This window comes from Ambystoma mexicanum, chromosome 6q, assembly GCF_040938575.1.
Source record: "Ambystoma mexicanum isolate Mex_15411 chromosome 6q, UKY_AmexF1_1, whole genome shotgun sequence".
In the NCBI taxonomy this organism is placed as follows: Eukaryota; Metazoa; Chordata; class Amphibia; order Caudata; family Ambystomatidae; genus Ambystoma; species Ambystoma mexicanum.
The window spans coordinates 155638908-155652377 of record NC_090937.1 but is presented as its reverse complement, the minus strand read 5'-3'; the positions used below and the strand labels follow the sequence as shown (position 1 = coordinate 155652377).

Below are 13470 nucleotides of genomic sequence, written 5' to 3'. Positions count from 1 at the left end.
AAAACATTGTTATTCAGTCAATTGATCAACCTCATAGCAAAAACTTCAGCCTAAAACTTCACTAAGTAAAGAAATCCACTGCAGATGCCTTTAAAAAAAGCTAAAATACGGATAGATAGCTACAATTCATTAAAATTTAAGAACCTCCTTCACAATTCTTGTTCAGTAGGCATAAAGTTCAAGGATAACGTTTGAACCCTCATAGTCCACAGGCTGGGGCATTATACACACAAGTGCTTTAAAGTCTCTATTTGCTTGTGACAGTGACGACAAAATCTCTGGTCACTAGGAATGTTCTTTTGTCGACCTAGAACTTGTGTTAGCGCTAGATTAAAATGTGAGACTTGAAGTGCCTTTTTGGGTGCTTTTCCAAATATGAAGAGACAGTATTAAACTTTTAATTAGGCAGACAAAATGATCGGCAAAGCATTGATGATGCATTAGAGATTCTCTTAAAATACCCAACGCATGTCTGGATAGTTTTGTCTAAACCAATTTGGGCGTGACTCCCAGTTCTTTCAAAGATGCTCCTATTGTTTGTAGTGTAACACTCGGCACCTCAATCTACTAAGACTTTACATGAACCTTTAATCCATAAGGCATTCAGGCACTCCTAAATTGATGCAGCCGGTGAGACCAACATACTTGCAAACATCTGCAGCTTCCCCCAGTCAATCAGGGTCTGTATAGGGAGTTCACCTAGTTCATAAATTATCCCCACAAATGGGATTGACTGAGGTAGAAGCATGAGCCCTCACTGAATTAGTCCTTCCAGTTTAGGCCAGTCAATTCGTACACTCCTTGATTGGGCGCCATATATTAATTTTGGCACCATTTGTTGCTATATACCGTTTTAGAACTGAAGGATCGAAAATCTCTCAAATTTAGCATCAACGGAACGCAACGTAATCAGTGCTCCCAAAAAATGTCTCTTAAGGTCTGCCAAGAGCTCAGGACTGTCTAGATTGTCATAAACAGGCGTCCCCAAATATGTTAACTTGCTGACAACCTCAAGGCTACCAGTTTTTAATTTCCAGGGATACATTTTACCTTTTTTCCTGCCCCTTTAAACATCAAAACCTTCGATTTCAATGTGTGTATCGACAATTCCAGACTGTCAAGGAACTCGTCTACTGCACTCAAAGCTCTTTGTAAACCAATGGGAGTCAAATCGCAAATCACAATATCATCCGGATATAATAGGTATTGAATAATAATTATTATTTTATTTTTTTACATATGGTTACAAATTTAACCTTTCACAAACATACAACATATTTGAACTATTGATAAAATCCACAGCTTAAAAGAAAGTGAGTCCAATGCAAATAGGTCAATTTTTTTACAACCTTCAGTATTTAAAGAAAAAAACAGAAGAAAAGACGATGAGGATTGAAGGAAAAAAAGAGGGCAAGAGAGGACAAGAGCAAAAGTTAGAGAGAAGAAGAAGAAACTTCCTCAGAAGATCATTTGTCCAAGATTTAACATTCTCAGCAGGCAACATATTGAGATTCAGACCCTCAAACAGCCTCTTGGCAAGATTTTACAGTTCTAGCTTGCAGTACTCCAGCATCTTAACTAGAGCGATCGTCCTTTGTTGGGATTGACTATAGATCAGACTTTCCCAAAGGTGGTTGTACTCCCAGTATGTTGGATCAGAAATGAACCTGCTGAAGAACTGTTGTCTGGAGCTTCTCGTGCCCTCACACTCCAACATCAGATGTTTGATGGATTGATTTTCTGGCTTGGCACAAATCTGACACAAATTCAAGGCTCAGGCCCTCAGACCTCTTCTCGCTAGGATTTCCCCTCCCCGGTATGTAAGAGGTTTAATCTTAATCTGATAAATGTATTCTTCAATCTCCAATCTGGGAATTTAATTAGATATTTACTGAGGAAGCCCAATTTTCTTTCCGACATATGGAGAGGATTCGGGTTGGGCCCTGATCTTATTTTTCAAGTGTCTGGATCCAATCCATTTCCTCCCACTTTATTTTAGCCTTTGTTGGGTTTTCCTCCAGCAGTTTTGGGTCTATATCCGCACTCCCAAGCTGTTCCTTCACCAGCAAGTCTAACCTGCCCAAATATTGAGAGCTGCCCGCCTCCAGATGTTTTCTCATGTCCGCATATAATGCGTCACCTTCGGTCGGCTTAATACGATATTGCAGTATTATCAATTTCCACCTCGCTTGAGATTTTAATGATTTTAGGCCCAGTTCAAATCTAAGGCTGTCCATGGATAAACTCATTGGTAGACCCAATACATGCTTCCACAAAAGACCTTCCCATTTTTGCCAAGGCGTATACCATAGTTGAGGTTTGGCTTCAAGACCATATAGCAGAACAGGAATGACTTTGGCCTGGTAGAACTTAAGGACTGGTATGATAGAAAATGTACCATATTTCCAGAGAATTCTTTTCATCTGGGCTGCTAAAGGTTTTATTTCTGCATCAAGGTCGGATTCTACCTTACATATTGCTGGGGTGGCATAGATCTTATACCCTACCCCTCCGATTGACCACTTTTGGAAGACCATTTTTTTGTTCTTTTGTCTGAAGACCAACACCCTTGATTTGCTTGAGTTTAAAGAAAGTCCATTTTCCACAGCATATTTTTGAATACCATTGAGTAGACGTTGCAGGCCAATGGCCGTTTTATCCAGGACCACCAAGTCATCGGCATAGGCCAGCCAGTGTATTTTTTTTACCACTTATGGATGGGCTGGCCAACATAAAGGGTGCTAGAAAGTCCCCCATGTCAGCTTTGTATAAATAGATAATAGGGGGCCCCCTAGACAACCCTGCCTCACCCTCAGTTTACTCTCACTGGTTCTGACAAGTGGCCCTCTGCATCTAATCTCACACTGATATTGTTTTCTTTATGGAATTCAATGAGCATCACCAAGAGCCCCCCTGGAATGCCTTTTGCTCTTAACTTCAACCAAAGCCTACCCCTGTCCACTTGGTCAAAGGCCCTTGAGAAATCAACCCAGGCACCATACAATTGTTCTTCCCCCTTTGCCTGTGTTTTTTCACTCAAGAGGGTTAATATCATACCATTCACTGCGGTTGAGAGCCCCCTCCTGAACCCCGTTTGGCACTTAGACAGCATTCCAACATTTTTTTCCCATGATTCCAATTCCCCCAGCAGGATTTTCATATAAATGTTGCTGTCAATATCCAGCAGGGCGATGGGGCGATAGTTTTTCGCAGCTTCCCTATCGCCCCCCCTTGAATAATGGGTTTAACTGTAGCGATGCGCCATTATGTCTGGAGTTGTTTCTTTGCCAGTATTTCCCTAAAGTGCCAATTGAGCAATTTGGCCCATAGAGCCAGGATTCCCTTCAAAACTTGATAGGTCAGGCCGTTTGGGCCCGCCGCTTTCGAGGAGTAGGCCTTCATAATACAATCTTCGATATCCGAGGCATTGAACTCAAGATGCCAAGCAGCCTTTGTATTATAATGACAGACTGTTCTTTCCGGCTTTCCAAAGAATGAATTTAAATACTTTAACGAATCACTATCGGATACCAAGTTGCAAAGTTGGGTTGTTTTATCCCTCTCCGTCTCATGCATGGTGCCCCAAAACCCCTTTGCATCCCTCTTGCCCAGAACTTCTAGGATATGCTCCCCGTCCTGTTGGAACCTTTTTATATTTCGTGCCACGGACCAGTGTTTATACAAGTTTTTTAACATTTTTATTTCCACCTCTTGTTCAATTTTGGAGAGAAGGGAGTCTTTTTTTATGAGTTTCAACCTCCTATTAAAATCTTTTTTCTTGCCATAGTTTCCTCATCATAGATGTGCCGGTGGATTTGTTTACAGCCACCCCGTTGGACTTCAGAGGATAAGTTTGCCAGATAAACTTAATAAAGCCTGAGGGTGAGCAGGTCTCCTTTTGGACAGCTTCTGGCATGGCTAACAGCCTTTCATTCAGGTTAGTTCCCCCTGCCTCATATTTAAGTAGACAAACTTTGCCTTTCCTGGCTACTAACCTCTGAGTATTTAGTGGCAGAATTATCGATGTTATTTCTGGAAAGAAGAGTTCCAGCCTAAGATGGTCACTACCGCCCCCTACTTTTACATTAAGTCTTACTTTTATGTTCAAAGAGGCCACCCGACAGAAAAAGATAATCCAAAATCGAGGCAGATGTGCCCTGGATCCTAGTTGGATTAGCCGGGATGTCTCTTGGCAGGCTCCCATTTGACATTTTCAGATCCCAGTCATTTAACCAATCTACCCACAGCTGACCATTTTTAGTGATTCTTTTCCTAATTAGTATTCTTTGATTTCTTGGGAGATCAATGCATTGTGCGTTCAAGTCACCCCCCAGGATTATGTCAGCCCCTGGAAATGCTAACTTCATGTCTCCTAGAGCCTTGGCTAGCTCATTCAAAAATGCAGGGCGCACCTTGTTTGAGGGATTCCAATATATATTGCAGAAAATCATCACCTGGTCACGGCCCCTATTTCTGAGTGTTGCCTTGCACAATTGTAGACCTTGTATGTTCACTTCAGCAGAAACAACATCTTTAAATTTAGAGTTTTTAAAGGCGAAGAGTATCCCCCCCCCCACTTGGCCTCCCCTCTTGCTTTCTATACCGCCCCTTGAACTCTAATAAGATATCCCTTTACTACTATTGGATTGACCAGCCAAGTTTCCTGCAACATCAGGACATGCCCCTCCTCAAAAAGTTAATTCTTCATTACCCTTGATGTGCAGTTGTTTGGCCCCCGTGTATTCCAACAAATGACTTTTAGACCTTCATTTTCAAAGATGTTGAGTGCCTAAAACCAGGTATTGAATAATCAATTCACCCAGCCTTGGATGATTTGTTCTGACTTTCTTTAAATGACCCAATATTCCCAATGTATAAAAACAAAAAAGGAAGGGGGCCAACACACACCCCTGGCGTAAACCCCTGTTAGTCTCAATCCATGATGTGTAACCGCCAAAGGCATCAAGCCTCACTCTGATTCTTGTACCCACATGCATTGCCTCAAGTATCCCCACCAAAGGAGGTGGGCAATCTCTTTTGTGCAACGTTCTCCATAGCAAGGCCCTATTTACGTGATCAAAGGCCTTGCTAATATCCAGGAAAGCCAAAATAAACGGTCTAACTTGGGTTTTTGCTTGCTGTGCGAGCAGGTCCAATACAAGGCTGTTTAGAGCCATACCCATGCCATCTCTAAAGCCCATCTGATAGGGATCCAGGGAGTTAGACTCACACGTCCATTGTTGGAGCTCTTTAAGCATCATTTTAGCAAACATTTTATTTAAGGCACCCAAGAGTGATATAAGCCTATAAAACAAAGGGGACAACCTATCGCCACCTTTAAAAAACAAAATTATAGTGGCCGCAGGCCAGGTTTCAGGGAATGCTTTGTTGACAATACTACTTGCAAATAAGTCTGACAATAATTTAGACCAAACAGTCAAATTTGCTTTAAAAGTCAATTTTGAGAGGCCATCAGGGCCCTGAGCATTAGATTGCTTGCTTCTTTTTTATCAGTAAAGTAATGTCCTCCAGATCCCACTTAAGTGCCCCCTTCGACCCGGCTTGCGACCAGAGGCGTTACTAGGGGGATGAGGGGGCTATAGCCCCGGGTCTTTTGGTTGTAGCCCTGGATAGAAGCTGAGGGGTTACAACCAAAAAGGCTAGCTAGCCCCCAGTCCCAAAATTAGCGTAGCCCTGGATCTTTTCCACAACCTAGCAACACCCCTGCTTGCAACCATACAGGAGGCCTATTATGCCCCAGTATCACGTATAGATCAGTGAAAAGTTTGCCCCAAGTTTCCTCCAGAATTGAATGGGACTGCAAGAAACCATCTCTGCCTTGAGGCTTGCCGGTAAGATAGCTCAGCGGTTTGAGCGCTGGCTGCTGCGATCTGAGTGTGATCTGCAGGTCGCAGGTTCGAATCCCGGCAAGGCCAACTCAGCCTTTCATCCTTCCAAGGTCGATAAATGAGTACCAATTTCAGTTGGGTGATATTGTATGTAAATATGTGCTCTGTTAAGCGCTTTGGATTAAGGTGCTATATAAATACCACATCATTAATTTGTTCAAAAGAACTGTGCAATCCCTCAGCACGGATTCCAGAAGGATCCGACGACCCCTCGGCCAAGAGGACAGTAGCTGGACTAGCCTAGGTGCGTGTGCTGGTATAAGAACCTGAGAGGTTCCTCCTGCTTGGGCGTACCCTCGGGAAGGACTCACCCTGACGGGGTGCGATGGAAAATAGCAGCCCTCCTTTGGGCCGCGATCTCTGTTTAACAAACTTCTTCAAGTCCTCTGGAGGTGACCTTTCGAAGAGCTCCCTCCATTTAGCTAGCCTGTTCTTCAGTGAGCGTAGAGTCAGTGTGTCGCATGTGGTACAACCTTCCCAGGTGTGCGGAGGCAAAGAGCGTGGTGGTCAGACGTAGGAAAGAGCCTCTTGCAGGCTTCACACCTGCTGAAGCACGCTGAAGTCGGCGTGCGCCGGGGAGGAGCGTGACGCCGGAGGGCCAAGTACCTGGGTGACAAAGAAAGACAAAAAGATAGAAGAAGAATCCAGGGAAGAGCGCATGGAATTATATGGCAGGACCAGACCCAGGAGCGCTGGTGAAAATCAGCCCGTTCCCTTCGATGCGGAAAAGGGGACTGAGGAGTGGTGCCGCTAGGGTAGTGCATGCTCCCAGGGTCGCACCCCTGTGCGCCCCTTAATTTAAAGGGGAAGAAGGTTTTTCTGGTGAAAAAGGTTACTCTCCCATCCCTAGGGACGCCCATGCAGTATGAAGGAAAGGGAACGGGAAGTAAGAGTACGTATTTGTTGTCAGGGAACCCACAGGGAAGAATGGGATGCCAAAACTGAGGCAGACACCCTGAAAGAGTGAACTGGTTTCCGAGAATGGGAAGAGAGTAATCCTCATTGGAATCAGTGTCATCTTCATAGTAGCAGTAGTTTTCTGTGAATTAGCTTGGGGAAGACCCATACCCCCTTGCACTGATTAAGAAAGACAAGTTGAAACCTAAAGACCTGGCAGGAGAATATACCAGGTGCTTTGCGAGTTTGGGACCCACATCCAAGTTCTGTTGTCTTGGAAACAGAATCCCTTAGGATCTGAGCTGTATTGAATGTGATAAAAAGCCTGGGGAAGGAAGTAATTTCCCTGGAGTGGTTTGCAATGCCAAGTGGAGGGAGTTATCCTCTTGGGCTACAAAGAACTTGGTTACACTTTTCTTTTTGCTGGAAAGAAACCTGGGGAAGGGAGTCATTCCCCAGAACTGTGAACATTATCAATTTGGAACTTTTGTTGAAGTTGAACATTTGCACACTTTCAAAGACAGAGACAATACCCTTAACACCTTAGAGTTCGTTTTTAGAATGAGATGGCTAGGATAGGATTTTCGGACACAGGACATTTTGCTTTGGACATCTTGACATCTTTCAAACCCTTAGTTTTGGTCGAGGTAGGTAAATAGCTCTAAGATCAGGGACAGAGAAGCATTTTCCAACCCCTTTACTATTTTATTAAAGTGTATGCCAATCACCCTGATTCTTCTGTGTCCGAGTCTCATTCCTGGTTCCTCACAGAGTACTTATGATGCTTTCTCTCCACATTGCAACACTCCTGATACTTTGTGTATCCTAAATTCAGAAAATTCTTGATGCTGGCTTCTTTCTGGATGTACTAATTTCCCCATGATCCCAGTTTCTTGTTTTTTCCTCTTTGAACCCCGTTCTCAGCCACCTATGTCCTGCTCCTCTGATGTTTTTCACTATTGTGATGCTTCTGGAATTATACATCCACGCTCTACTAAAACCATCAAAGCCCTTGGACAAATGGAAATGATTATCACTCAATACCAATCTCGGGTCCTCAATCATCTCCAATGTTTTTTTTTCCTTTTTAGAGGGGTTTTCCTCTAAAGCAGGCAGTTTCTCCCTGGACCCTATGGTTAATAGATGTATCCATTTAGTTTTAGGTCAGTGGTATTTTAACGGTTTCATACCAAACACTGCACTTGAGTATAAAATATTGTTTCTGGGACCCCTAGGGGACCAAAGAATGTCCAGGAAAGCCCCAGACTCTTTCAAATAGAAGCAGAATTTCTACTGTTATTTTCTGTTAAAAGCAGTCACTTTAATCTTTTTGATATTAAAAGCAATCCATCATCATCCCTCTTCAGAGATTTTAGGCCCCTCATGGACATCCTTCAGGACCCGCTGGGGGGGAGGGGAGAGAGGGGTCAGCCCCCGGTTTGAAGACCACTTTTAGGTAGAGAGGCACCTGGCAGTGACCGACCTTACCGCAACCACGTAAGGCCAGGAGACATGTGCTAACTGCTGTTGACAGATCGCCAGGGAAAGGTTGGAAAAACTAGTTGTGGAAATACCGGACCATCAAATCAGAGGAGTGATATGGAACTTTCCATCTTACACTCCAACCTCACACTCTGCCCTACATTACTTTAATTCCATAATAAACTCTAACCACTCCTGTGTGCATACCACACTAAACACGGATAACTCATTCCCTTAATTGTCTAGAATCCACGCCACACCCCCCACACCCGACTTAATAAATGTATTATCCATGGTCATTAATGGTTTTCTGCACAACCCTCAGCATGTAAAAGCTCCCACTATTTTCACTTTGATCCAGAATGATGCTACCTTAATTCTGTACACCAGAGTTGCCACCCATTTAGATGCTCCATTTACAAAATTCTAATACAAGTTACCTCGGTCAAGATGTCAGCAGGAACTCCAGTTGCCATCAAAATAGTGCAAAGTTGCTGCAATAACCCACACTGGAACATAGACTTCTGACAACTGCTTGTGGCACCAGGAGGATTCATAGGGGACACCAGAACTCGCACAAGCTGGGCAGAGAAAAGTAAGCAAGCCATTATTCTGCAGGATTCCAAGTGAGACTACACATTTCTTATTTTGAAAGACCAACTAAAACTATTTTAGAAAGTGCATTTTGTTTTCTAGTTTTGTGATTTACCATAATAGTGTCTGAATTTCTTTTAATGAAAATGTAAGACATTTACCAACAATCAGTTAACATCACATTTTGACCTACGGTTTAATAGACTAATTGGCATCATGAAATTGTTCTCTTAACAGTATATTAGCTTATCAAAGCAGTAATGCTACTACAAGATAGCATACTGTTATTCATTTACAACATGCATATTATGGACATTATCACCAGTTTCCAGTGCACCTACCTAGCATTTTCCAAGTTTACATTTTGTCTACCACTTATAAAGTTCTCACTCCAGTCCTTGTACATTTTCTCAATGTCAAGTTGGCATATCATATTGGCTTTTTTCCAGAAGCTACATAGCACATCATCACATTTCACTTTAGGGCTTCACCATATCGAACAGTTTCCTTTTAACACAAGGAACAATTTACTTACCTTTAACTCCTGTTCGCCAGCATGGGTCTTGCATGGATTCACGTGCTCATGAATACTCCCAGTTGTCAAGCTGGGAATCCTCAGCTGAGGGTATCTGCTGGCGATCAAACGGCACTTGGAGGTGGCTGCTGTTGAGAAGAGGTTGATCTGGGGGGAAAACTCACCTGCTGAAGAGCAGAGACACCTGCGCTTGTCGAAGTTCCCACTCCTGGCAGGACCACATCTCCCTGCTGAGGGAGTCTGCAATGGTGTTCTTGGTGCCTGCCAGGTGAAAGGGGACGAGGAACGTGTCATGCTGAATGGCCCACTGCCACATGGACTGGGCTTCCAGGTAAAAAGTGGGGGAGCGCATCCCGCCCCGCTTCCTGATGTAGAACACGGTGATGGTGTTGTCTGTGAAGATCAGCACCACTTTCCACTGTAGCTGCGGCTCGAAGTATTTGAGGGCGCATTAGAAGCGCCGAAGCTTCAGGATGTTCATGGTCAAGTCTTTCTGCCACAGAAGCCAGAGGACTCTGGGAGGAGACTGCCCAGTGTGGGCTCCCCAACCCTCTAGGGAGGTGTCCGTAGTGACTGTGGATAGAGCTTGCCTTAATGCCCAATTGAGGGTGATCTTGTCTGTCTTACTGCCCGAGATCTGCTGCCCCCTGGCGTCTAGAAATTAATGGTGAGGCTGCACCTGAAGCCTGCAAAAGGGGACCAGATGGATGCAGCAAGACCTCATGCCCAACAGACTTGATGGACTGGACTGTTCTGATGGACACTGCGGACAGCCGCTGAACCGTTCCCAGGAAATCCTTCACCCTCTCCTCTGAGGGGGTTGCCTGACATGCCACTGTGTTGAGATGGGCACCCGGGAACAGAGCGTTCTGTGACAGCACCACGCAGGACTTCGGGTGGTTGATGGAGAATCCCAGCAAAGTCAAAAGGCTTATGGTCTCAGTCGTGTGCTGGGTTAACAGCGTGGGAGCAAGTGTGAATGCGTGTGCTTGTGTGTGTTACTATCCTTGTGCGGACTTGGGTATGATAACATGCACACGCTGTGGGGACTTGATTTCACTGTGTGGACCTGAACCCAAGTCCCCACATGGTAATGTCTTTCAAATGATTTAAAATCACTTAAACATCTGTGCCAATTTTCAAAACTTTTGAAAAATTCACCTTGTGGGGACGTGTTTATTTTCGTGTGTTAATTTTTTTTCTCATATCTGCCCCCATAGGCTGGATCAGGTATTGCAGTCTTCAACACACTCTCTGGAATTTAAACACACTTAATGAATCTGATACACTGACCTGCTTAGGCAGCAGGCACAGATTAACAAACCATTTTACACCAATATATTATTTGTATCAACCAAAACATTTCCCCCCTTTTTTTAATTAAAAAATAATCAAATTAAGACGTTACTCTTGAGTTTGTATTTTGTGTATTTTATGTAACCAATACTTTGCAGATGTGCTACTTTACCTTGTTGCACAATACACTTCCAATTTGCAATTGGCTGCTGTAGTAATGAATCAGTCAAAAAGTAATTTACTGCATTATATATTTCTGATGATGTTGAAGTCCCCACAGCGGTGGTGTGTGATTACACTGAAGTCTACACTGGGAAGATATTACATAAGACTCATAGCTATGCAGGGATTGTGTGCGAGGATGCTGTATTGCCTCTGTAGTCTGGTGTGTGAATACATTGAATGTTGGCTTGCAATCATGTATTATAAAAAATAAAAAAAATCTTCACAAGGTTGGACGTACAGTGTAATTGATAATAAAATATCCATAAATATGATCTTTGATATTCAAAGTTACCATAGTGAGGGTCTCTGAAAATACAAATACCCGAAAGTAATGTTTTGCTGATTTTGAAATTTCATGGGACAATGAATAAAGATATTGGAGCTCATGTTCATATGGGGAGTAAAGTGAATGAAAGGCATAAAAGCCTTGATTAAGACTTTAACGCCTTACACTCAAACCACATTCAATAATTTGTATGAAGCAGAGGACGGCCTGAATGTAACTTGCGTTTCTGCCACCACCCTTCTCTGCTATGGATTTGAAGGCTAACACAAATGGCAAGCCCTATGGGGTCCGCTAGCTTTATGCATCAGCATAAAGCAGGCAGATCCCATAGGGATTCATTGTACATGCTGCCTACAATGTGAGCATGGCAGGCAGCATTTGTCATTGTTAGCGCCGCTTTCCGTGATCACATGATAATGAGTTACCTTAGAAATTAAACCGTGCCCGGCATGCTCGCATGCCGGACTGCATTTGTTGTGGTGAGTGCTAGTGTGGCCACTCACAATTAAAAGTAAACACTGCCTGGCATGAGAATAAGTCAGGCAGCGTTTACTCACTTCGCACGGCGGAGTGTAAAAGTGCCTTTTGCCCTACACTTTTGCACTCCACCGTGCAAATAATGAAAAGTTGGCAGCGGGGAAGCCCCCTATGTGTATGTCAACACGTAATCACTCCCTGCTACCAAATTAAATCTTTCTCCAAAATAAGCGCTGTTGAGATTCTATTGAAATAGTGTTTTTATCTTGGAGTCCTTTAGAATAACGAGAGTACTCACATTTATACAGCACATATTACCAGCAAGCCATCTGTAGGCACTGCGAATATAGGTGATAATATTGAAGTCCCCACGTGAATCGTATGTTGCGATTTCAAAAGTGCTACAATAGTGTTTGATAATATTCCACATTAATTTTGTCAAATATGCAATCCCCTACATGATGGTTTGTGATTATCCTGAAAACCCCACGGGTATTGTCAGATTTTTTTCAGGTTAGCATAGCGTTGGAGTACATCTATATTGAAAATCCTAAGAGGATACCTGCTAATATTGTAAATATAGACATAGATGGTGTGTAACACATGCATTCTCTGATCATAGTCAAGTCCTAATCCTACTATTGCTGAGAACAGGAACCACACCCCGGAAGAGGGCCCAGTATGAGGGCAACAGGCCTTCGACCACAAAAGCTCAACACAACCCTCGCCATGCACCACAGAGGAAACCACCACCGGATGCCACGGCACTGGTGCTGCCAAGGGCCGTCGACACAGAACCCGCAACTCAAGTCACACTTACACAGGACACAGCTGAAGCTGCACTCTCAGCAGAGTCCAGTTCAGTCGGGGAGGCGGCAGCTACAGCACCCCTGGATGAGGAGGCAGCCCAGGCAGTGGTGTGGGTGCCCGTGGAGGATGACTCCTCCAAATTGCCGCGCACACCAAGTCCGGCACCATCCCCCCAGCTCGCATCGGTAGACTCCGACCATGCCACCACCCGGAGCAGTCGGAGGGGTAGAAGGGGGGGGGCAGGGGGAGTACAAACAAGGGGCCATGAGTCCCATAGGGGAGCCAACAGAAATTGTGCATGACATCCAAGCACCTTCCACCTCCACAGGTGTACCGGCGGGGGTGCAGCGGCATGAGGAGCTAACTGCCCTGGTGCGACAATTCGTAACTGACAATGCCCAAGCAAGGCAGGAGTGGCGTGAAAACACCGCCACTCTGGGCAAGATCATTGCCGGTAACACAAGTAGACTGTGCAAGGAAGTATCAGCCCTGCGGCAGGTCCTCGGCCGCATTGCTGATGCAATGGAGGCTGAGCATCCCGCCCCCCAAATGGAGCAAGCGGCCACCCAATCGTCCTCGAGCTCCACACAGACTAGCCCACTACACAGGTCGTTGCGCACCCTGCGCCGCGCAGACATGCTGCCACCAGGTGCAGGAAGTAGACTGGCCAGCCTGAAGAAAGCAATAGACACTTGTTGGGACATGTGTGGGAGAGTTGTGGGGGGAGGGGGAGCTGTGGGGGAAGGGGGTGAGGGTGTGTGGGGGAGTTGTGGGGGGAGGGTGTGTGGGGGAGTTGGGGGGGAGGTGGAGGGTGGTGAGGGTGTGTGGATGAGTTGTGGGGGAGGGGAGGGGGGTGAGGGTGTGTGCGGGAGTTGTGGGGGGAGACGGAGGGGGAGGGGGTGAAGGTGGTGGAGGGTTAGTGCACTTTCATCTTCATTGGACATTTCAATACACCCGTT

The 13470-nt window shown here is 44.8% G+C and overlaps 1 protein-coding gene across 2 annotated transcripts in view; it reads right to left on the bottom strand.

Annotated features, from left to right (window-relative positions):
- USO1 (USO1 vesicle transport factor) overlaps nt 1-13470 on the bottom strand; it is a 1608467-nt gene that overhangs the window by 983559 nt on the left and 611438 nt on the right. For both annotated transcript variants that reach the window (XM_069630579.1, XM_069630578.1), the window contains exon 10: nt 8729-8869. In XM_069630579.1, coding sequence (XP_069486680.1) covers nt 8729-8869 — 141 coding nt within the window. The remainder of the gene's footprint in view (nt 1-8728; nt 8870-13470) is intronic.